At 37.5% G+C, this 22,423-nt stretch overlaps 1 protein-coding gene and 1 long non-coding RNA gene across 3 annotated transcripts in view; one reads left to right on the top strand and one right to left on the bottom strand.

Moving 5' to 3' along the window:
* Positions 1-809: 809 nt before the first annotated feature.
* Positions 810-8,408, bottom strand: vgll2a (vestigial-like family member 2a). Of its 2 annotated transcripts, none has more exons than XM_037751453.1 (4): positions 8,142-8,408; positions 6,029-6,275; positions 3,456-3,953; positions 810-1,506 (listed from the first exon to the last, which is right to left on the bottom strand). In XM_037751453.1, the coding sequence occupies exons 1-4, from the start codon at positions 8,217-8,219 to the stop codon at positions 1,463-1,465; spliced, it is 867 nt and encodes a 288-aa protein (XP_037607381.1). In that variant the 5' UTR covers positions 8,220-8,408; the 3' UTR covers positions 810-1,462. The 2 variants fall into 2 exon arrangements, with proteins under 2 accessions (XP_037607381.1, XP_037607380.1); XM_037751452.1 differs by having other exon boundaries at positions 810-1,314.
* A 1,100-nt stretch (positions 8,409-9,508) lies between these two features.
* Positions 9,509-22,423, top strand: part of LOC119476582 — a 43,109-nt gene continuing 30,194 nt past the window's right edge. The window contains exons 1-2 of the long non-coding RNA XR_005204046.1: positions 9,509-9,584; positions 12,002-12,127. This is a non-coding gene — a long non-coding RNA (uncharacterized LOC119476582). The remainder of the gene's footprint in view (positions 9,585-12,001; positions 12,128-22,423) is intronic.

Below are 22,423 nucleotides of genomic sequence, written 5' to 3'. Positions count from 1 at the left end.
TAATGTAATGACTCAGAAATACGACCAGAAAACAGTAAGCAGGCATCACTATTTTGCAGTAAGCATGTATACTGTTATATATTGTTGTATAACATTGTATAACATTTAAATTAGGGCTGCAACCAATCATCATTTTCATTATCTATTAATCACCCCATAATATTCAAATGATTGGTTCATTCTTTAGCTTATAAATTGTAAAAAAAAAAAAAAAAAGTTGGAAAAATTCCCAGAGCCTGAGGTGACATCTGTAAATTGCTCGTTTTGTATGATGAACAGTGCGAAACCTTAAAGTATTCAATCATATAAAACCGAGAAAAAGCTGCAAATTCTCACATTTAAGAGGCTTTGAACAACAAATGTTTGTTGCCTGGTAAATTAATTAAATATTAATTGATTATCAAAATTGCAATTAATTCTCTGCCCAGCTGTTTGACCCATTCAACACCCTGATCTCCTCCTTAGGCCGACTATTATTACAAATGTATTTGTGATGCGTCAAAAACAAACAATGACAACATATGTTTCCCTCGAAACGTATTTGATAATGCAGTTTTGTTGTATGGGAACGTAATTTTTAGGAGACACTGTTTCTTTTGTGCATTGCGGGACAGTAGTGCACATCAACTGCACTCATAAATCAAGAGTTTCGTACGCAATTTTGTATGCATACTGATTATTTTTTAGTACACTTTATCTTGTTTCAATATGCTCAAAACTTGCTTAGAGTTTGTACACAGTATGAAATTGGGACACAGCTAAAGTTATTTGCAGCTGTTGAAACACTTCGTGAAATCATAACTTAAATATCTTTTTGTTATCAGTCAAAACTGTTTAATTTAACTTTTACAGTGCCATAAAATACTGAGTGTTTTTTTTTTCAGTTGACATTGAACCAATACTCCATGTAAACCAAAGTGTTTGGACTCCTCCTGCCTTCGCAGTCTGCCAAATTCTTGCTGTGCGGCCTCCTCAACACCAACACGGCCTTTCCTCCAGCCACAACACTCCCAGTGTCTGTTGCCCAGTTGTCCCAGTGAGGCAAGTCCTGCCAAGTCCTTCAAGCGCTTGTCTTTGGAGTTTGACAACACATGTCTCTGTCCGTCTGTCCCCAGACTTTTTCCAGTTTAGGAATGTTGTCCCTGCCTGTTACAGAAGCACAAAGAGTCTTGTCTTTGTCCACATCCGTCAAGATCAGATTCTCTCTCTCCTCCGCAAGTCCACTTTTGTTTCAGCGCTCGTTTTGTATCCACACTGTCGGCATTCAGCTCAGCAGGGCTGCGCTGCTACTGCACAGTCCTCCGTAACACCGAGCTGCAAGTAGACCAGAAGCAGTTACAGCACAAAACTGCCGTCTGACTGACTTTCAGTTTCTCTGTCAGCAGAGCAACAGCAGGAGTGAAGGAAAGAGGCTAAAGCTGAAGTAGGAGTGAAGTGTGGGGGGGAAGCGTCTCAGCAGTCTCTAAAACCAATACAAATCCTTGCTCTTATCCTGTGCCTGCAGACCTGAGAGAGGAGGAAAGAAAGGAGGAAAAGAAAAGGCAGAGGAAGAAAGGAAAAGTAAGAAAAGGGAGATTAGAAAAAGAAGCGCAAACGTCTTGTTGATAAAAGCAGGAGGAATTGCCCGAGGCAGAGAGGGGATGAAAGCAAGACAGCAACAGAAAAGGAAGTTGACAGCTGGTGTTAAGGTGCTGATTGACAGTCAGTTTGTTGGTTCAAACCACTTGTGGTAAGTTGATCTGAGGCAAGGGGGAAAAAATCTTCATTTAAATCTGTTTTTCATGCTTTCAAGGTGTTACTTTGCTACGTGGTCATACTGAAGGTCTTAAACACTTCAAGAATAATGTGAAAATGCATCTAAATCTGCCCGTTATCGATGATGACAGATGTCTGCTTGACTTTGATGTCACTATTTTCAAAACTGTCAGCTATTTTCAATAGTGGTTTTCACATCTGCTGAGGACGAAATGACCGCACACTAAGCCCCAATCATTTTAATGTTTCGACCACACTGTGTTCTCCTGAGAACGTATAAACATTGGTTATATATATATTGTTAAATCATTAAATCGAGCTTAGTGTGCGATCATCTTATCTTCAATAAATGTAATTGCAAGGACCAGCACCCAGTCTTTGGCGGCATTCACCAAACAACTCTTTTTCAGTTTTCCATCTAGTTAGAGTTCAAGCGTGTGATATATAACTACAGTTAAATGTATCTTGTTTAGATTTACATCCCCTGTATAAGTGAAACAGTGCCTGTAAACACACAAAATCACTTGATTTTTGTGCTGCTCGATCACGGATTTTGTCAGATGAAAGTCAAAGCAAATCCATTCCCAATGCCTGACACTTATTAGATACTCTCCGTGTTGTAATTTACCAACATCAGTTACCAGTATTGGCGAATCCTAATCAGAAGCACAGCATCGAAGCGAGAAACATTGGATAATTTCCAGGCTATGGTTTGGTTTGTTCTCTTATTCTAGACTTTTGCAGCTCAAGAAACGTTTGCATATCTAATAATTAATAACCATCAATCTCCAAAAATGTTTTGGAGTTGTTTTCAATAGCTTCCAAAGCTGTTATGGAAGAGAATTCATATGTATTTACACGTGAAGATAGTGCTATCAGAGTTTAAGGAACTGATCTCACCTGAACGAATGAAATAATCTACTCTAAGAGTAAATCTACAGCAGTACTCCTGCAAAATTCTGCTGCAAACATCCCAAGTACACTGGGATACTAAACCTAACCAAGTAGTTTTGTTGCGTTTTGTTTCAATTTACAACATTAACCACGTGTTTGAAACTGTTTAAAACTGCGACCATAATCTGGGAGAAAATATGTTTCCCCTTGAAACGTAATTGAGAATGCAGTTTAGTTGTACGGGAACCTAATATTGTAGGAGACAGTGTTGTAACAGCAGTTGATTAAGGTTGAGAAAAGATCATGGTTTAGTTTAATACAGGTCCACAGTGACTTGATTCATGAGGCACAGTGTGTTTATTAACAATCAACCAAAACCACGATCTTCTTCAACAATCTAACGTTAACCAAAGTGTGTTTGTTGCCTAAACCTAACCATACACAAGACTCTGGATGTGAACGCCGGTCTCTGGAGTCATTCGTGACCATAACACTGGTGTTTGATTAGAGTGAAAGCTCTTGGCTCAAAGTAGCACATGACAGAGAACCACTAAGTTGTTGACAGATGATGTCATTCTGTTTCTCCACAATTTTACTATTGTTATTTCTGTCTACTCTGTACATCTATTGCATGTCTGTCCATCCTGGTAGAGGTATCCCTCTGCTGTTTATCATCCTGAGGTTTCTTCCTTTTTTTAGTCCCCATTTAGTTTTTCTTTATCTGAAGGATAGAAGATGTTGCATGTCTCACAGATTGTAAAGCACTTTGATTTTCGGTTATGCTTTTCATGAAAAATTGACAATACCTGTGTCCATGTTGAGTCCGATCTCTGCTCCAGCTCCGGTGAAGGCGCCGCTCCAGGCTGAACCCGTCCCCGACTCCCCCTTCCCTCCCAGGTCACAGGGCGAGGCGCTGGGCCCCGGTACCGAGCTGCCGGACGTCAGACGGTGATGAGGCCTCACAGATGGCACCAGCAGAGAGCCATAACGCGGGTCGAACGCCGTGCCGTACATCTCGTGAACCCCAGGACGTGGGTATGCTGAGCCCTGACTGCCTATAGCGCCCCCTAGTGAGTACGGATGGTGGTGGTGATGGTGGTGGTGATGGGATGGGTGCCAGGAGTCGGGGCTGGGCTGGTGGAGGTGGCTGTGCAGGGAGGCGGAGGAGTACGGGTCCCCAGGGAAGGGGAGCTCTGAGTGGGGAGCTGACAGAGCGCTGCCCAGCGTGGAGGAGACCGACGGCTGGTAGGAGCTGTTCCAGAAAGACGGAGGGAAACTTCTCTGGCTCATAGGGAATGATCCATCTGGGTGGACAGAAATCAACACAGGTACGTTATAAAGGAAGCTCATTTACTGAGGATGAAGGTTCATTTTTGACCTCAGAAAATAGTTTGACCAGAAATTCTTATCACAAGGTCCATTTGCTCGTTTTGTCCGAAGCTTTCAGCCATATATTGTGGCCACAATACCTCGTTTCCTTTAAACATTTTCTCTTTTAATGTGTCTTTTGGTGGTATTTTATTCATCTGTCATTTTGCAGAACTAATTACAGCTGAATTAGTGGACTGACAGAAAATTAATTGGCAACTACCTTGATAATCGATTAAAAAAATATGATTTGCTTGTAAGAGCTTCAGTATATGCTGCTTTTCACTGTTATATGTCGTTGTAAATTGATAATCTTTGGGTATTTGGACATTTGGTAGAAAAACTTGCAATTTGAATATGGGGAAAATTGTGATGAGCATTTCTCACAATTTTCTTTCATTTTATAGACAAAACAATTAATCGATTTATTGAGAAAATAATCTGCAGATAATGGATGATGAGAATAACCGTTAGTTACAGCCCTAGAAATAATCACCACAATTTTGAGGTCTTGTTTTAGAAATACAGAGTTAATAGAGAGTTATAATAATAACACTCGGTTGGTTTGAAAGAAGGAGTTTTTGTTCCAAAATTGGTCAAAGTTTTTAAACTCCACCTTCATTCCTCATCAAGCAATTGTTGACCGAAAACCACTGCAAAAAAATGTAGCTCATTTTTGCCGTTTCTTTTGCTGGTTGGATTCAAAAGTGGTTAGATTACGCAAAAGTGCTGGAGTTGAGAAATGGCCGTGAAAGGAGGCAAAATATAAAGCAAATTCGTTGTTAACAAAGAAATACTGATTTGTTTTTGATTCACCAAAAGTTTGGACAAAACTGTAAAGGTGTTATTCCTTCTGTAAAAGAATAACCAGTTCATAATATGTGACGCAATCTAGACGTAATGACATTAAAAGGAATATAAAAGAAAATTCCTGGGAAATACTTTTAATTCTGGTAAAAAATAAAAATGATTCAAATACCCTTTAACTAAAAACATGCTGCCCTCCAAATTTTGAGAAATAAAATTAACCAAAGATGAAGTAAAGACGAGCATAACCCTAATCTTACCCTTGTAAAGGTACTCCTATTGTTGCATACATTTCTGTACCTTTTCCTGCTTTAAATGAAAATAATCTTATATATGTTGTGCATTTTTTTTACATTTGATTTAACTTTATATTTCTCTCAAACACAAAGTCAGAGGGGAAACAAACAGAGAGCCAACAGAGTAACAGCCGGTACAATAAACAAAAGCTGAGGCTCGCAAAATACTCCAGCTATTTCTCCAGCTGTCATGATATCCACATATTTATAGATGGAATACATATGATTCAGCCAATGTCATCCAACACTGTGGGAATTATACAGTTTAATTGATCACATGCTTGTTGTAGAAGTGATCATTATTGCAGATTGCAAATCCTTAACCTCAACTCAGTCCAATGTGACATTTTGATTACAAATTTAAACACAAGAGAATTGCTCTGGTTTCAGGGGAGAGTTTTAGTATTGTAAATATTACAACAGTGTTTAAGGTCAAATTAAAACACTGAATAGCAGAGCAAAATTGGAAATCAGCAGATAAAACGTGCGACGGCCTTCAAAAAAAACAACATCAGCGCAACTCTACAGCAAAAAGAAGAAGATTTTGTAGTTCAGATCTGAACTCTTGACTGAATAGAGCCGGAAAAAGTTTCTGTATATCTTTGCATGATGATATTTAATCAAATGTTACCTGATGGAAATCTATGAGAGACAAAGTGACTGAATCTGGGGAAATGATATTGTCTTTTAACAGTCTCAGTCTATCAGAAAAAAAGAAATAAAACACAACATTAGGAACCAAAAACACATAAATTTACAGCACGAACACTCCCAAAAAACATGAAAGTATTTCACCGGTGAAATTTAGTGTCCCGATGATGGTCAAACTGGTGTTTCTGTGGCTTTTCCATGCTGACAAACACACACTGAGGGACAACACTGACACACACACACACACACACACACACCTCTTACGGCCTTGTGGCTGCTTGAGGCAGGGTACACGGTTGTGTGGCTGAGGGCTCGGCTGAAGTGTTCGTCCACCACGGCGCTGATGTCTCCCTGGAAGTAAGTGAAGAGGACGCAGCGGGAGCTCAGGTACTCGGCTCCCGGCGGCAGCTCCTTGTCCTCCTCTTTGATGGCTGGTGGGCCCGGGGGTCCGAGCCGGCTGCCGCTGTCCTGGGGGTCTTGCATTTTGGTATACAAGGCCAGTTTCTAAGAGGGGACATGCAGATTATTTATGTTTATCTAGTGTCCTGTTGGCACACTATTATTTTGCATAGATTTCTGTGGGATTTTAGATACTATAAAGACTTAAATTAATATGTGACATTTGACCTTTAAACCTCATAAAAATTTTGTTTTTTTCAGGACACAACAGGTGTGTAGTAGGAGATAAATCTACTTAAACTCTTTTTGTACAAATGATGATAAACTGATATGTTAAACCAAGAGTGTGGCTTTTACTTTAAATTTTTTTTTTTAAATTATACATTTATCTTGACATTTGTGGCTGTTAATGCGCACTAATTACATCTCACAGTCCACTTGTCTTTTAATTTACCACTGTATCACTATATGAATTGCAGTGCACAGATATACTATCATGTAGAGTACTATCATTTTAACATATAATAAGTTTGCACCTCATTCCTGCTGCACACAATCACTTTTTTACTTACTTATATGATAAATAGAACAAAATAAAGTTCAGATTGTGGTGCAAAAATTATGTGAAATTACTTCAAGTTTCAATAAAACATGGAAAGCTTTTTTTTAATTATTATTATTATATGGCAAATGTATTAGACAAACCATACAAATATATATTATAGAACTGTGGTGTGCAGCATGGGTGGACTGGCTGATCCAGAGTCTGTTTAGGTGACAGGCAAAGTGAGTTTTGGCACTATGTGAAATATGCCTGGATGTTGACTGAGAGGTTTTAAAGAGAGTGAAAAAAGAGCTTTAACAGGTCTGGAAAAGGCCTCACAAAAACCTCACAGTCACATGCATGAAGTAAAAGCTTACAAATGTGACAGGAGAAAAATGAAATTATGATATCTTATTTTGTGGCAACTGATGTGACAGTTATGCTGTAAAAATTGGTATCAACATGCAAAACATGATCCTAATTTATGGGCTTTACTCATTCTACATTGTTACATTAGGAAGGGAATGAGATTTAAAGTGGATTAATTTATTGTGTTCCATTAGTTAGGGCCACAAACCAAGAGCCAAAGTCCTGATAAAATAAAATAATTTATTAAAAAAAACTCTTTAAAAACTTGTAAGGGAACTATTTGATGTATTAAATCCACCAGTTTTGACTTAAATATAAAAAAAGAACAATAAATATCTTATTTATCTTTTCTTTTCTACTTTTGACCAAACTAAAATCAGCCTATAAAGAGAAGTAACAAACAATCTCTTCACATTCTTGTTAAGTAAAAGACTCATAAATAAGATTAATATCGATATAAATGCAGACAAAGAAAGTGAACCTAAAAGAAAGTTTTACATTCGCTCCAAATGCCAAGCTTTACGCACTGGCTCCTCTCTGCAAGTAGCTCATACACATAAACCTTTTGGTGTTTTAAGAGCTGATTAACAGTATATTTTTAGAGATAAGTGGTGTTAATTAAGTTTTATAAATGTTATCCATAGCTAATTGCTGATTAGCTGTTTAATCCCCTTTATTTGCATGTAATTAAGTTTTAATTGGAGGACTTAAAAACCTAAATGTCTCTGTAGACTATAACATATTTAAAGTCCACAGTGCAGAGATAAAGTATGAGCTCTTTAAATAATGAGGAGTATCTTTTAACTCTACTCTTTCTTTTTGTCGTTATTATTATTGTTATTTCATTTCTTGGTTTTGTTTTGTTTTTGTATGTGGAGGTTGTTTTCTCTAATGTACTTGATGGGTTTGTCTGTAAAGCTCATCTACTTAAAAGTTTGTTTATAGACTGTTGTAATTACAAATTGCATATATGAAAACAGCCTAGAAAAAAAGGGGGAAAATAAAGTATATATATATTTAAAAATAATAATAATAATGAGGAGTGATCTGATCCATACCTGGTGGTGATAGGGGCTGTAGGAGGAGAAATAAGGCTGAGGACCAAACACTTGGTACATCACATCCAGGCAGCTCATGGCGAAGAAAATCACGGAGAAGAACCAAGCGTCATTTAGAGAGCAGGTCTGTTCAGATGGAGAGGAAAACGGTAATCCTGGACGGCTGTAGGAGACGGTGGAGACGGTGGAGAGGCTCTCTCTGGTGCGCTGCGTCTTTACGCACTGGACTGCTGCTGGGCGCACTGAGGGGAACCCTCTCCTCCTCCTCCTCCTCCTCCTCCTCCTCCTCTTCCTCCCTCCACACACCCTGCCTGACGCCTCCCTCCCTCCAATCAGAGGCCACAGCTCCACCTCTAATGTGCTTTTAATTACAGGACACGAAATCATGTTAAAGCTATTAACTCAAATATATAAAGAATGGTAATAATGCACATCACATTTTATATTTCTACTAATTTCACATGAATGTTGCTGCATTCATATTTCTGTATGTTTTATTGTGCACCCTGTCAAATCTATTATCCATATATTGTAGTTCATATTTCTACTTATTTCAACCAAACACTCTGAATATGTATTTGTATTTGCTTCTCAAGCTTAATCTAGAACATGGAAGTTCATTTGTACATGGTAAAGTTTATTTTTTTCTTATTTATTTATTTATTTTACCTTTTTTTCTTCTTTTTTAAAATTTAATTTAATTTATTTTTTTTTGTTCTTTATACTTTTTGCATCGCAATGGGAGAAAAATATCAAAATATGGAGGGACAATCATTTATATTTTTGCTCTTTATGTATGTTTCTGTACACTTATTACGAAAGAAATAACAGGTTTTTTTTAATAGTTGGGAATTCAACCCTTACTTCATTTTCTTTATTCCTTATTCATTGTCAAGGCCATTAGATGCTTAGAGGAATCTTGTACTGGCCTCCAGTTCATGAGTTCAGGAGCAAACACATCAGAGCTCCTCAGAAATTAGTGTTTTTTCCCATTTAGGGAACTTTATTTTGAAAGTTGTGAATTTGTAGTCATAATTGATAGTAAATAGGGGCTGTTCAACAATTGTGACATTAAGTTCTGTTCTACTAATCACTATACTAACACTATTCTGCTTTTTCCCATTAGGTTTGACCAAGTTTTGTACTCATAACAATGGCACTTGCAGAGGCAGAAGCTGGATCTTTCAACCACTAATTCAGGTTTGCATTGATATAGCAGCAAACAACTATTTGTTATGTAAAGATATAGAGGAGCAATGTTTACCTGAGCAGAGAATGAATTAGCTCTCCCTCTGCATGTGTTGTAATCAGAGCTTCTCTGTGCTTTGTTTACATAGTGGAGCCTGCTGGGCATGCCTTTTAGTGCGTGCACTGCTCTCATATGGTGGTTACAGCTGATAACGCCGTCTCCGACCAACGCCACCTTCAGGTTCCCCCCACCAGGTAAACACTGTTTTCTCTGTCAGCACTGAACCTACAAGAACTGAAAGTCAATTGTTCGTTCCATTGCAGCATCAGCTACCTGCTTTGGACTGAAAGCAGGTAGTAAAACGTCCATCTAAAAAGTGCTAAAAAATATATATATATTTCTATTCTATTGTCATATTCTAGCAAAATAGCCTTTGTTGGATAATAATAATAAAATATTATAAATAAAATAAGCGTTTTCAGTCCAAAATGGCGGCAGAGGCTGAAATATACATATTCTTTGCTAGAATTGCTTCCCATCTTGCATTTAGCACCTTTTTAATGTTAGTTCTTATTTGTGATAGTAGTGATATTTTTCATAATCACAAATCAACCCAATACCCACAGGTATAAGGTCAAGTAGAGAGTATGATGATTATGAAAAGATTTAATAGAAAAAATCTGAAAATCGTGAATTCTTGTTTAAAAAAAAGACAAATCCTCATGTAACTGACATCATTTTGTACAATTTTCTCTTATCAGCCGAAAATCATAAAGTGATCTGTGAGCATGGTAAGTTAAAGGACTAAATGTTCATGCTAAAATTCAAAATGTTATACCTGATAAGTAGTGATCATTACATTTCCTGTGTTATTTATTGTGGCTGACAATAGGTGAATGCACAGTTGTAAGGTTTATGTGTTTGAAGCCTCAGTTAAGAATGTACCAAGTGGCATTTACTGCTAATTGAAATGAGTAAACAAATCAAACCGACCAATGAGTGGAATGTAATGCTATGAAGTCCCACAATCCCTCAGTGGCCTCCCAAATTCTGGAGGTTAAAGGTCAAATAGTTTGCTCCCAGTTTGGTGCTATTACTAGAGGTCAAGGGTCACCAGCAACTTACCCGACAATTATCAAGCTACAGTTTCTCCAGAACTGTTAAGCTTAATTTAGCTTCTTAATACTTCTACTCGGCTACATCTCAGAGGACTTTTTACTGCACTACATTTAGACACATTACATTCTGCCTGATGCCTTTAGTTACTTTGCAGATTCAGATTATAATACAAAATATAATCAACTATGGTGGCATGGTTGGTACCAATGGATTCTTTACGTTCTCTACTTTCATATGATGCCAGTATCTTCACTCTAGCTTTAAAACTGAGCCCCCTACAACCTAAAAATTGCAAGTTGCGTTAATGCGTTAAAGAAATTAGTTGCGTTAATATGAATTTGCTTTAACGCGTTATTATCACATTAACTTGGACAGCCCTAATTTTCACCTTTTGATGTCAAGTTAGCAACATCTGACTTTTCAGTCACACTAATTTTATTTAGGCTGAGCTGTTTACACAAACTTTTGATCCCTTATAATGAAGTCTCCAGCTGAAATATCATTATAAATTCTGACTGAGCAAAAGTAGAATATTTCTCTTAAAAAAAAGATCCTGTTAATAATCAATGTCACTTTCATAATGTCATCAAAATACAAGAAATCATTACATTTTTTTAATGCCACAATGATCCACTTGTTGTGGCTTCTTCAGGCTTTTGAGCTTATACGTGTTATTTCAATTAACTCAGATATTTGCCTGCACTGACCCAAAATGAGACTACATGAGTGGTCAGGCTAAATGTTAGGAAACTTTAATGAGTAATAAGTTGTTATTGTGTGAGATTCTGCTGTAAACGAGCAGTCAATCTGTGTTATAAATAAACATTTCAAAAATAAAACTTTGCACTTTAATATACCCATTATGTTATCACCGTGGATTTTGCCCTTGTATTAATAATGTGCTGTTGTGATTTGTGTCATTCTGGCACTTGACTGTCCTTTTGGCTGACCCCTCCAACAACCGGCACACCTGTTCTCCACCACAAGTGGCGCGGGGAAGCTATTAAAACCCCAAATATCTCCCATTGAAGTGCAGCTCGGCTCATCTCGCAGGCACTATTCAACCATTGATCTGTGTGTATTGTGGACCTCCAACCGCCAAGGTTCAATGAGGACTGGTCTTCATCTCTGCTGTCACTCACAGCTTTGATGGATTTGAGAGAAGGTTACTACAAGAATCGGGTGTTTCAATGCTCTTTATATTATTTTAACAGCAGGAAAAAACAAAAGAGGGACAGGAATATTCAGAGCGAGTTGTGTTTTATTGTGGGTTTTTTTATATATATATATAGCTCACTGTTTTATTTATTTTGTATTGTTCAAGGAAATAAAAGTATATTTATTAATTTTGGACTCAAGGTCCGCATTGTCAAGACGGTTTGCTATTGGTCAATGACACAAATTTGCAGGTAAAAGTTTATAAAGGTTGGAGTAAGTGTTGCATAAACAAACTAAATAATATAATTTAGACAAAGTCTTAAATGCAATGCATCGTTTAATATTAGTTTCCAGTCAATTGTCAATAAATGTCGACATTTATATACATTCACAGGTGAATTCCAGGCTTCAGAGGAGAGTGCTGGTCCAACAAAAATAGACCTGATGATTGAAGATAGCAGAGCAGATAAAAGAACTGCAAGAGAGATGGAAGCAGAAATATATCCAGCGGACGTTTGGGGTAAGTCAAGTCCAAGTCAAGTAGTTAATGATACTTCCTTACTGAAGAGCTGCGAAAATACCAACTGATGAAATGCTTAAGTTCAATTTCATCATTTCATATTCATTGTTGTTGAGTTTCATCTTAGTTTAAAATGACAAGTCGTTCAAATGTTACTTTCTGCTGCTGAAGTAGATATAAAGTAGAAGTGCACTCAGAGAGCGCAGACCTCCGTCAAGGCAGATTTCATGTACGTCGCTCCACCCTTTCCGACCTCTCCAAAAAATTTCATTCAAATCCATCACGGAGATTTGGAGTTATCCTCCAAACGGACAAACCAACAACAAACCAACTTGTTTGACCTTGGTGGAGGTAATTAGGGATGCAAAACCGAACCATTCAATGACGTACAAACCAAACCAAAGGCTTGTTGAACCGTTGCACCACTATTAAATACAGGCCTGCTAATTATGTGATGAGTTGTCAGTGACATAAAAGAAGGCAATTATCTGAACATAGGCCTGCTTGACCAATAAGGTCAAATAAGTCCTTACTTTCATGTATAAAATCAGTGTTTTGGCTTCATACTGTATAATATAGAAATAACATTCATTACTATCAATCAATCAGTTTATTTGTACAATTTGGAGGTCAAACACATTAGAAATTATTCTGTTTTTCTTCCCCCTTTATGTGCAAAACGAACCAAACCGAAACCGTGACCCAAAAAACGCAATACAAACCGCACCGTGGGCTTGTTGAACCGTTGCACCACAAATTTAGCTCACAATTTTGACAGAAAACCTCCAAAACATGTTGCAAACCCCGAAATAAGAGACACGTTTTGCGCCCAAATTAACCCCACTGGCTGTGGCCATACCGTGCATGATTACAAGCATGTGCTGCACACACACACACACACACACACACACACACACACACACACACACACACACAAACCAAAACATCAATGCTCTTTAGCACACAATTAACAGCTCGAGCATGAGTGGAGAACTGACTCTGGAGTGCCCGGGACTTAACAAATGTGCAAACACACACATACTGGTCATACTGGAATGCGTCCAGAACCACATGCTTGTGGCTGATCCTCGTGTTATGTCTACCCAAAGAAAGACAGAGTACTGTTTCATTTTCCTCAACACCAGAGAGGAAGATGATCTGTGAATTTGACTTTTGTTTTGAAATTTTAAAATTTAAATATGTCCGGATTCCCAGTGTCCCACCATGAGTTTGACCTGGACTTCCTTTCTGTATAACAAAGTTATTTTAACAACACTAAATGACTAAAGCCATCATAACAGCCCTGTGAGGCTGTTATGCTCTTTAGAAAACATGGTAAATATTGGATGGATGAAAAATGGACATATAACTTTCTGGATCCTTACCACGAGAGGGGTCAAAAATGTAAATTTCGCTCTGGGGGGCCACAAGAATAAAGGCCTTATCAGCTTGTCAGGCTCAGCTCTACATTGTCAGACTTTCATCAGTCTGAGCAGCAATTTGTCAGCTGTTAGGCTTACTGCTTTGAGCCTAAAGGGGGCGGCTCAGAGGTAGAAAGGGTCGCCCTCCTATCGGAAGGTCAGTGGTTCGATCCCCGTCTCCTCCAGTCACATGTCGAAGTGTCCCTGAGCAAGACACTTAACCCCAAATTGCCCCCGAAGGCTGTGCCATCGATGTGTGAATATGAATGTGTGTGTATGGTTGAATGCTGACATGTAGTGTAAAGTGCTTTGAGTGGTCGGAAGACTAGAAAAGTTCTATATACTGTAAATGCAAGTCCATTTACCATTTAATGCTACCTTCAACATGTAATCATGCTGGAGCTGAATTTTTTACATTACAGGTACGCTAATATTTTCAAGCACTGGCCCAATGGCCCACTAAGCCCCTAAGTTTGGTGGCCAAAGTATATATAAACTTATGTAAAAACAGATTTTATTTGCACGTGTATGCTTATCCATAAAACATCAGGGAATAGTGAAAGCCCGAGGAGTTCAAAACAGAAGATATTAAAGTTATAATGATAATACAGAACCAAATCTTTCCTTCAAAATAAGCTAAACTAGTATCAAATGTGATGCTGATTAATTATCGACTAGCTGTAATACAATCTACAGTCTAAATTATTACTATAATTCATATTAAATACTAATATATTTATTATATATATATAATATATTAAATAGTAAAGAGGTTGGAGAAGCTGAGCAGGTGTGTTTGGTTCTTAAAGTGCATCCTGTTCAAGCTCATTCATCCTTTACCCCTTGCATTTCCCCCACGGAGGAGGAGGGTGCAGGTTTTGTTCGGACGCATGATGAGGAAGACCTGAACATGACCCTCCATTTCCCACTAGTCCACCAATGTCCCACCAAGGACAGCGCTCTCTCCGTCTGTGCGTGTGTGTGTGTGTGTGTGTGTGTGTGTGTGTGTGTGTGTGCGTGCGGACTTGAGAGCATGCCTCATACCTCTTCATGTATACCTGTGTGCACTCAAAGGTTTTTAAGTGTGCACGTTTAGGTGTGTATGTGCGTATACAGTATGTGGGAGCATTAAATCGTGTGTGGGTGCCCATTTTACAGTGTGTAGTTTCTGCAGTAACACTGAAAATAGAAATAAAAACAATATTTTTTATTACAAGCTACAGTATATAACAATTCCCACCCTATTACATTTAACATTTCTGAAAAGAAAAACATAACATTAGCACGTTTATTCCATTTATAATTAACATTTTAATTCATCATCTGTACAGAAAATACACCAAAGTGATACTACAGTCCTGTAAATCCAATACTGCCCACAATGACCAAATACAACCATCAACACTGTGTTAACCACCTGAGACCCGCGGGATTGCTAGAATGAAGAGCTGTAGTGAAGGTACTGGTATCATATGAAACTACAAAATCCGAGGAATCCATTGTTACCAACCATGTCATACTAGCTTGTTGCGAGGGAGGATAAATAACGCTACAAACTTACGCTAAATTATGGCAAAGAAAAACTGGCATTGCCATTTTCAAAGGGGTCCCTTGACCTCTGACCTCAAGATATGTGAATGAAAATGGGTTCTGTGGGTACCCACGAGTCTCCCCTTTACAGACATGCCCACTTTATGATAACCACATGCAGTTTGGGTCAAGTCATAGTCAAGTCAGCACACTGACACACACACAGCTGTTGTTGCCTGTTGGGCTGCAGTTTGCCATGTTATAATTTGAACATATTTTTTATGCTAAATGCAGTACCTGTGAGGGTTTCTGGACAATATTTGTCATTGTTTTGTGTTGTTAATTGTTTCCAATAATAAATATATACATACATTTGCATAAAGCAGCATATTTGCCCACTCCCGTGTTGATAAGAGTATTAAATACTTGACAAATCTCCCTTTAAAGTACATTTTGAACAGATAAGCATTGTAGGTATGTAATTTAAAGTTTTATAAAGCGGAGTCTGAACTGTACAATACTGAAACTTTAACACACTAACAGCTCTGAAACACAACTGTGGCACACACACACACAAATACACACACACCTGTCACTTACATCAAGAAACAATGAAGTTTTGTGTTGGTGTGTGTGTGTGTGTGTGTGTGTGTGTGTGTGTGAGGTGTGTTGCTGAGAGGAAGTAGCTGAAATCTTAACAGTGGAACAAGTCTTTAACCCCACATGGGCCACAGCTAGCCTCTGTCAGCTGTTTGTGTGTGTGTGTGTGTGTGCGTGTGTGCGTGTGTGTGTGTGTGTGTGTGTGTGTGTGTGTGTGTGAGAGAGCGTACTCCCTACTTCTTCCTTACACTACTCCATTCATCCAACCTGTCAGCTCTTTGGACACGCCTGACATCCAAATCACAGGATTTATTGGAAAATAACAACCAACATGAGTACATTACATTACAGTATGTGCTGAGTATGTGTTGTTTCTCTATACATGATGTACACATCTCAACGTATCCTCAAACAACGGTTCGTAGTATGTCTTAAAAGTTATTCCTCATGTTTTGTGCGTTCTCCTGTGAATGTCCAGCAACACGTGTAGATGCATATACTCCTTTCAACCTTGGGAAAGGCAACGCAGAGTACATCCACTCCTTCAGTTCTTACCGTTCACAATAAAAGCCTTAGACATATACGCTGCATAACAGTTTCATTCAAACCTTTTGTTAGAATCTTTTATTGAACTCATGTTTCAACTGTTGCAAATTCACATCGCTGCTGGTATGAATAGTTTTTCATTTTTGTGTTGTTTTTTGTTCACGCCTTCAGTGTGTAAAGGCCTTAAGAATAGGAACACGAGCAAAGAAAAACATTATAGAGAACAAAATCAAAGAAGAACACGAACAAGAGCCTAAACAAGAAGAAGAAACAAGGAAGAACAAGAATAAGAACATGAGCAAAGAAGAACATAAAGAAGAAATCATGTAAAAACAAATGACCTGAGAGTTTCAAAGTTCACTGCAGTCCTCCTCCTCTTTCTCTTTCTCTCTTTTCCCTTTTGCACTTTTGGCCTTCCATGTCTGAAAATGTCATTTCACTCCATTTCAAAGAAAGTCAGAACACAAAGATCCAAAAAAACATTTTAATCAAACAAAACTTTTTCAATCAACTCCCCAGCTATTCATATTTAATTGATCAAAATTAAATTAAATCTTACACCGATTAAAATGGCTGATTTGCTTCATTTTTGACACACAAAAAAACATTCGCAGCACCTTACAAATGGTCTATTTTTAATTTTAGGACTACACAAAAGACTGGCCAGAAGCAATGGGCAACAGTTTTTTCACCTTTTCACAATTTATAAGCATTTAATTTTGAATTAATTTAAATTTATTATCACATCGGGTATAGCAAGGGCAGTGTTTTGAAAGTGTGTCTGAATATCCATTTATTTTATTTTTTATTCATCATGTGGTGGTTTTGATAGAATAACTTCTGTGATGGCCTCCCAACAGAAAACCTTGAAGGTTCAGGGACTGCTGGCTTTTGTGCGAGTTTGTCATGGGAATAAAAATCCACTGGCTGAATATATATTTAAGGTAACTGCAGGGAATACTATTTTAACATCCCAATGAGCGAAAATATAGAGATCTTCTTCTAGGTATATTCAGCGAGTACATCAGATGTTTTTGCAAAGAAAGTTATTACAAAAAAAATATTATTTAATCAAAGATGATATCAAGACCAAAGTTTTTGGGAGCAAATCAGCCTAATTTAGCGTTTTAAGTAGTGATATTTGGTTCCAATTAACATAAAATGTTAATAAATATATATAGGGATGTCAATTGATTAAGCGATTAATTGCAAATGAATCACACATTTTTGTATCTGTTCAAACTGTGCCTTTAAGGGAGATTTGTTAAGTATTTAATAATCTTATCAACATGGGAGTGGGCAAATATGCTGCTTCATGCAAATGTATGTATGTATATATTTATTATTGGAAATCAATTAACAACACAAAACAATGACAAATGTTGTCCAGAAACCCTCACAGGTACTGCATTTAGCATAAAAAATATGCTCAAATCATAATATTGCAAACTCAAGTCCAAGAGTCAACAACAGCTGTCAGTGTGTCAGTGTGATGACTTGACTATGACTTGACCCAAACTGCATGTGATTATCATAAAGTGGGCATGTCTGTAAAGGGGAGACTCGTGGGTACCCATAGAACCCACCCAACCCAGGAGTCTGCTGTTCATATCCTGTGTGAAACCAGAAGTCATCGTTGACTTATTTGTCACGTAACTTCCGTACTTCAGTTACGCCACCTCCGGTATTCTTTTAACCCAAACCGCAATCTTAAACCTAATTAAGTATTTTTGTTGCTTAAACCTAACTAAGTAGTTTTATATTGAAAAGACTGGAGCAGAAATCTACATGTGCGTCACGTGTTGCTGGACATTCGTAGGAAAACGCACGAAAAATGAGGAATAACTTTTCGTAATTAATCATACTGTATGAACCGTTGTATGACGATACGTTGCCTTATGGATGTGACCACAATGCAATGTGCCTCCCCAAAGTTCACATAGCAACGTATAGAGTAGTAGTACAGCAAAGATAAACAATAGAAATTATCGGTTGAACAATTAAACACAACTGATGTTTCAATACAAGTTAACTACAAAGATATAAATGGAAAGTGTGAGATATGAATTCAGCATTTCATGGGTTTATATCGGGGTCATTACTAAAAGCACCAGAGCCTATTAACACAAAGAAAAAATAGAAAAGTATTAGTAAAAATATGCTGCAGTAAATAAGTGAAAAATTTACCAACAATCTTAAGACTAAATTCTTCAAAATTCTTTGCAGACTTGTGACCCAGGTAGATCATGGCTGTCCTTGCACTCCACTCTAAACTGTCCAGCGTGTTGCTTATTTCAACACCTCCTCTATGCAAAGCCATTAGCAGCAACACAGAAACAGACAGACATACCTCAGCGGATCACGACTGAAGTGTGTCTCTTTCGCTCCCCTAATTCCTTTCTTCCTTTTTTTCCCTTTGTTCCTCCTTATTTTCCTTTTAGCATTCACATTCGCACCTCACTCTCTCCTCTTTATGCCTTTACAACTCAGTGCAGTTAACATTCAACAAAACTTTAAAAACACTTACTATGTCATAAGGAGGAAAACAGCTTTTCTGTGTGACTGCCTTCATAGAAACCATTACCAGTCCATGAAAAAGAGAGCTCTCTGACACAAGGCTATGGAGACATTCACATGAAAAGACATGAGTTTTAGATGATTGCACACGGCTGCAATGCATAAAAGGCCAATTCAGGTATAGGATGCTGCGTGGCTTTAACTACCGACTACTAATGAAGAAATAAGTGTATTTGTAAGACAAAATGGTAAAAAAAATAACCTGAAACATAACAAAGAACTATTAAATAAAAGTCAACAGAATTAAAATATTCAAGGCATATTGGCAGCAGAGACGATGAGCTTGTTGTACTTTTTACTGCACTACGTTTACTTGACAGCTTTAGTTACTTTACTGATTAATGTTTTGCTTAAATACACATTATAAACTGATGAAATACAACACATTGTTAAAGATTAAACTAGTGGGTTCCAACCTTTTTTACTTGTTACCCCTTACAAAAAAATCAATGTGCGGACTCTCATCTCACAAGTCTATGAGTTATTACCAGTTCTACCAAAGAGACATTTACCCTTTAAACTTCTCACATGCCTTCATTTTAATAACTGTTTGAGGGCCAAAGAGGTAAAGAAATTAAAGATTGGAGAAATGGCAGAACAGAACTTTGATTTTATCTTCTTCATCTCACGACCCCTCAGATTTATCTTGTGACGCTTTGCAGGGAATTACTGGACTAAACTGTATATAAAGTAGTTAAAACTAGCTCCACCTCCAACAGTAAAATGCTGCTTACATATTGATGAGCTGCAAAACAAGTGCTTTTACTTTTAATTCTTAAATTTAGCTGATAATTAGGTTCAATCAATTCAAATATTTAATCCTGATTAATCCCACGATTGTCCATAATTAATTGCAAATTAATTGCACAGTTTTTATCTGTTCAAAATGTACCTTACAGGGAGATTTGTCAAGTATTTAATACTCTTATCAACATGGGAGCGGACAAATATGCTTGTATTGTGCAAATGTATGAATATATTTATTATTGGAAATCAATTAACAACACAAAACAATGACAAGAAACCCTCACAGGTACTGCATCTAGCATAAAAAATATGCTCAAATCATAACATGGCAAACTGTTTTCAAATATGTTTTCTTTGAATTTTGGGTGAACTGACCCTTTAATTTTATTCCCTGTCAAATTTGATTGAAGGTATTTACATCAGTACCATAAATTTGTATTATTCTCTCTTAATATTATATTTTCTAATGTATTTCTCTTCAAGAATTACAAAAAAAAGAGTACATTTTATTGAGTCCCCACAGAGATCAATACAGCTCGTCTTATGTTACCACCCCGCTACATGTCTCCTCATGCTGAGGGTCCCCTTTGCCCTCACTCCGCTCCCTCGCCTCCTTGTCGGGCCCCTGGGTGCTTGCTGCTCCTGTTCTGGGTGCTGACAGGCCCAGCTGTCTCCTCTTTTTTGCCCTTGGCTGTCGCTCATTAATTTCCACCAAAGGCCCCTAAGCGACAGCTCTGCTTCATAGTGACCATACTTGGAAGAAGAGGTGCTCAGCGGACACATACCACGCACCAAGTGTACACACACAAACACACATGGAAAATAAGGGGACATGGAAGTCATACTATGGGCAGGAGTGGATACACAACATGTGCATGACAAAGGCTGGTGTTTAGTGCACACAGATGAAATTAAAATTAAGAATACTGCAGTTTTTCTACCTGAATATCTATCTTGTAAATCTACAAACAAAAGTAATTTTCTTTTTTTGACTACCTGATGCAAGTTACATACATAACTAGTACGCTGCACCTAAAGTACTGTCATATATTGCAGTACAAGATATGCCTGGGTGCATACATGGGGTAGAGATTGTAAATGTACAGGTCAAAGTTTGCAGCTGTAAATTCCAAATATAATGTTGTTAAACTATCCGTAGCATTGTATGCTCGCAGTTAAAACTCTTGAGTTCAGTGACAGAAAGGGAGAGTATTGAATCTCACCAATTTATTGTCTCAAACTACTGTGTGTGTGTGTGTGTGTGTGTGTGTGTGTTGGTGTTAATCACAGACCCTCAGCCCAGCCACGCGCCCCCCCTGACTGCCTCTCCGAGCAATGTAAATTAGATCTGTTAATGAATGTTTTCTTTCATCACATACAAGTGCAAAGTAACTATGCCATCTATGCCCACCTTGCCTCTCCGTTTACCGCCCCAGTGTGCCAAGCATTCAGACTAAATGAAAATATACACAGGCACAACCATGCGCGGCATCCCCTCTTAACAAGCTGCAGAAACACTGCGAAGCATGGCTGCTATGCTGCGGGGAATCTTGAGAATCTCCATGCTTAGACCGGCGAGCTCTTCTCCCTAGCTTTCACTGTTATCGCACTGATCACCGGGTTAGAGAGACGTGTTTCTATCCGGCAGCAATTATAGTAAAATGTCACAAAAAATCTGAGGTAAATTTCCTTTTCTATCAGCTTCATGAACATCAAGAGACACTTGTAAACGAGGAAAATGGAGACATCGATTGAGTCATAATTCCAGCTAATGATGGCTTTATGCCATGATTTCTGAAACATTTAAAAAAACAGACACCTTGAGACAATATTTCAAATTATTCAAATGCATGATTTGTTGCTCAGTTACAGTCTTCAGTACCACATCGAGCTTCCCTCAATATTTATTCCATAAATCCTCTTTTTTCCTACACAAATACTACTTTCCTTTTTGCAGAAAGCCTTTTCATACAGTATTACATGAATTTTAATTTCCAAATAAAATAAAAACACAGTTTAAATCCCAGTTAATAAATAATAGAGGAGTTGATAACACAACACAACAGTGTTAGATTCAGGATGGTGTACAGTAAGTGAGAAGAGTAGAAGGTGAGAGAATCAAACCTCCCCGATGAAGACACAGTGGAAGTTTATTGATCAATATTGAGCAACTTGTCAAGGTTTCGTTTTAGTCTGCTAGGTCATTAAATAAAGAAGAAAATAAATAAACAAACTGTTCCTATGAGATATATATGTACATGAAAATATATTTACCGTATCAAATGCTGTGCATTCAGTTAACATCTGTAAATACAAAGCAGGCAGGTTTTGATGTGTGCTCATAGACCTTGTACCGTACATTGATGTGCATACATTCACGTATGAATGGACGTACAAGTGCTTGCTTATATATAGTATATTGTATGGTGATATTTTTTTGAACAACATGCACCGAGGGATTGGCATGAGTTTGATAGGAAGGGATAGGAAGGATGGTGTGTTTGGTTTTGGAAACATTTAAAAATAGTAGGCTAATAATAATAATAACAAAAAATGTTAACCCCAAAAATGTATAATTTCCTTTTCTTTTTTATTGATATTTTTAACAACCACCATACAGTTTTATTTTTTTAAATGTTTTTGATAACCAAGCAGAATAATAAAAAAAAACAAAAAGAAAACTGCCTGGGTGATAACCTCATATGACCAGACATTGTTTATATCTTTGACAAATATAAATCAGGTAACATAACATCATAACATAACATAAAATCAATTACAGCCTGTACAAATAGGACAATATAAAACCAATTAACTAAAAACAAAACAGAAATGACAACCACAAAACAATACAGAAATCCCAAAAAGGGATAAA

This window comes from Sebastes umbrosus, chromosome 18 (genome assembly GCF_015220745.1).
Source record: "Sebastes umbrosus isolate fSebUmb1 chromosome 18, fSebUmb1.pri, whole genome shotgun sequence".
Lineage (NCBI taxonomy): Eukaryota > Metazoa > Chordata > Actinopteri > Perciformes > Sebastidae > Sebastes > Sebastes umbrosus.
The sequence above is the reverse complement of the archived record's forward strand: the minus strand, read 5'-3'. Positions and strand labels throughout refer to the sequence as shown.

Excerpts from the sequence above, each read along its gene's own strand:
- vgll2a (XM_037751452.1), bottom strand. The coding sequence starts at position 8,219 with ATGAGCTGCCTGGATGTGATGTACCAAGTGTTTGGTCCTCAGCCTTAT. Across the intron at positions 3,954-6,028 it reads CAGCCACAAGGCCGTAAGAG|ATGGATCATTCCCTATGAGC; the intron begins GTGTGTGTGTGT and ends CTGTCCACCCAG. Across the intron at positions 1,315-3,455 it reads CGGACTCAACATGGACACAG|CTCGGTGTTACGGAGGACTG; the intron begins GTATTGTCAATT and ends GTCTACTTGCAG.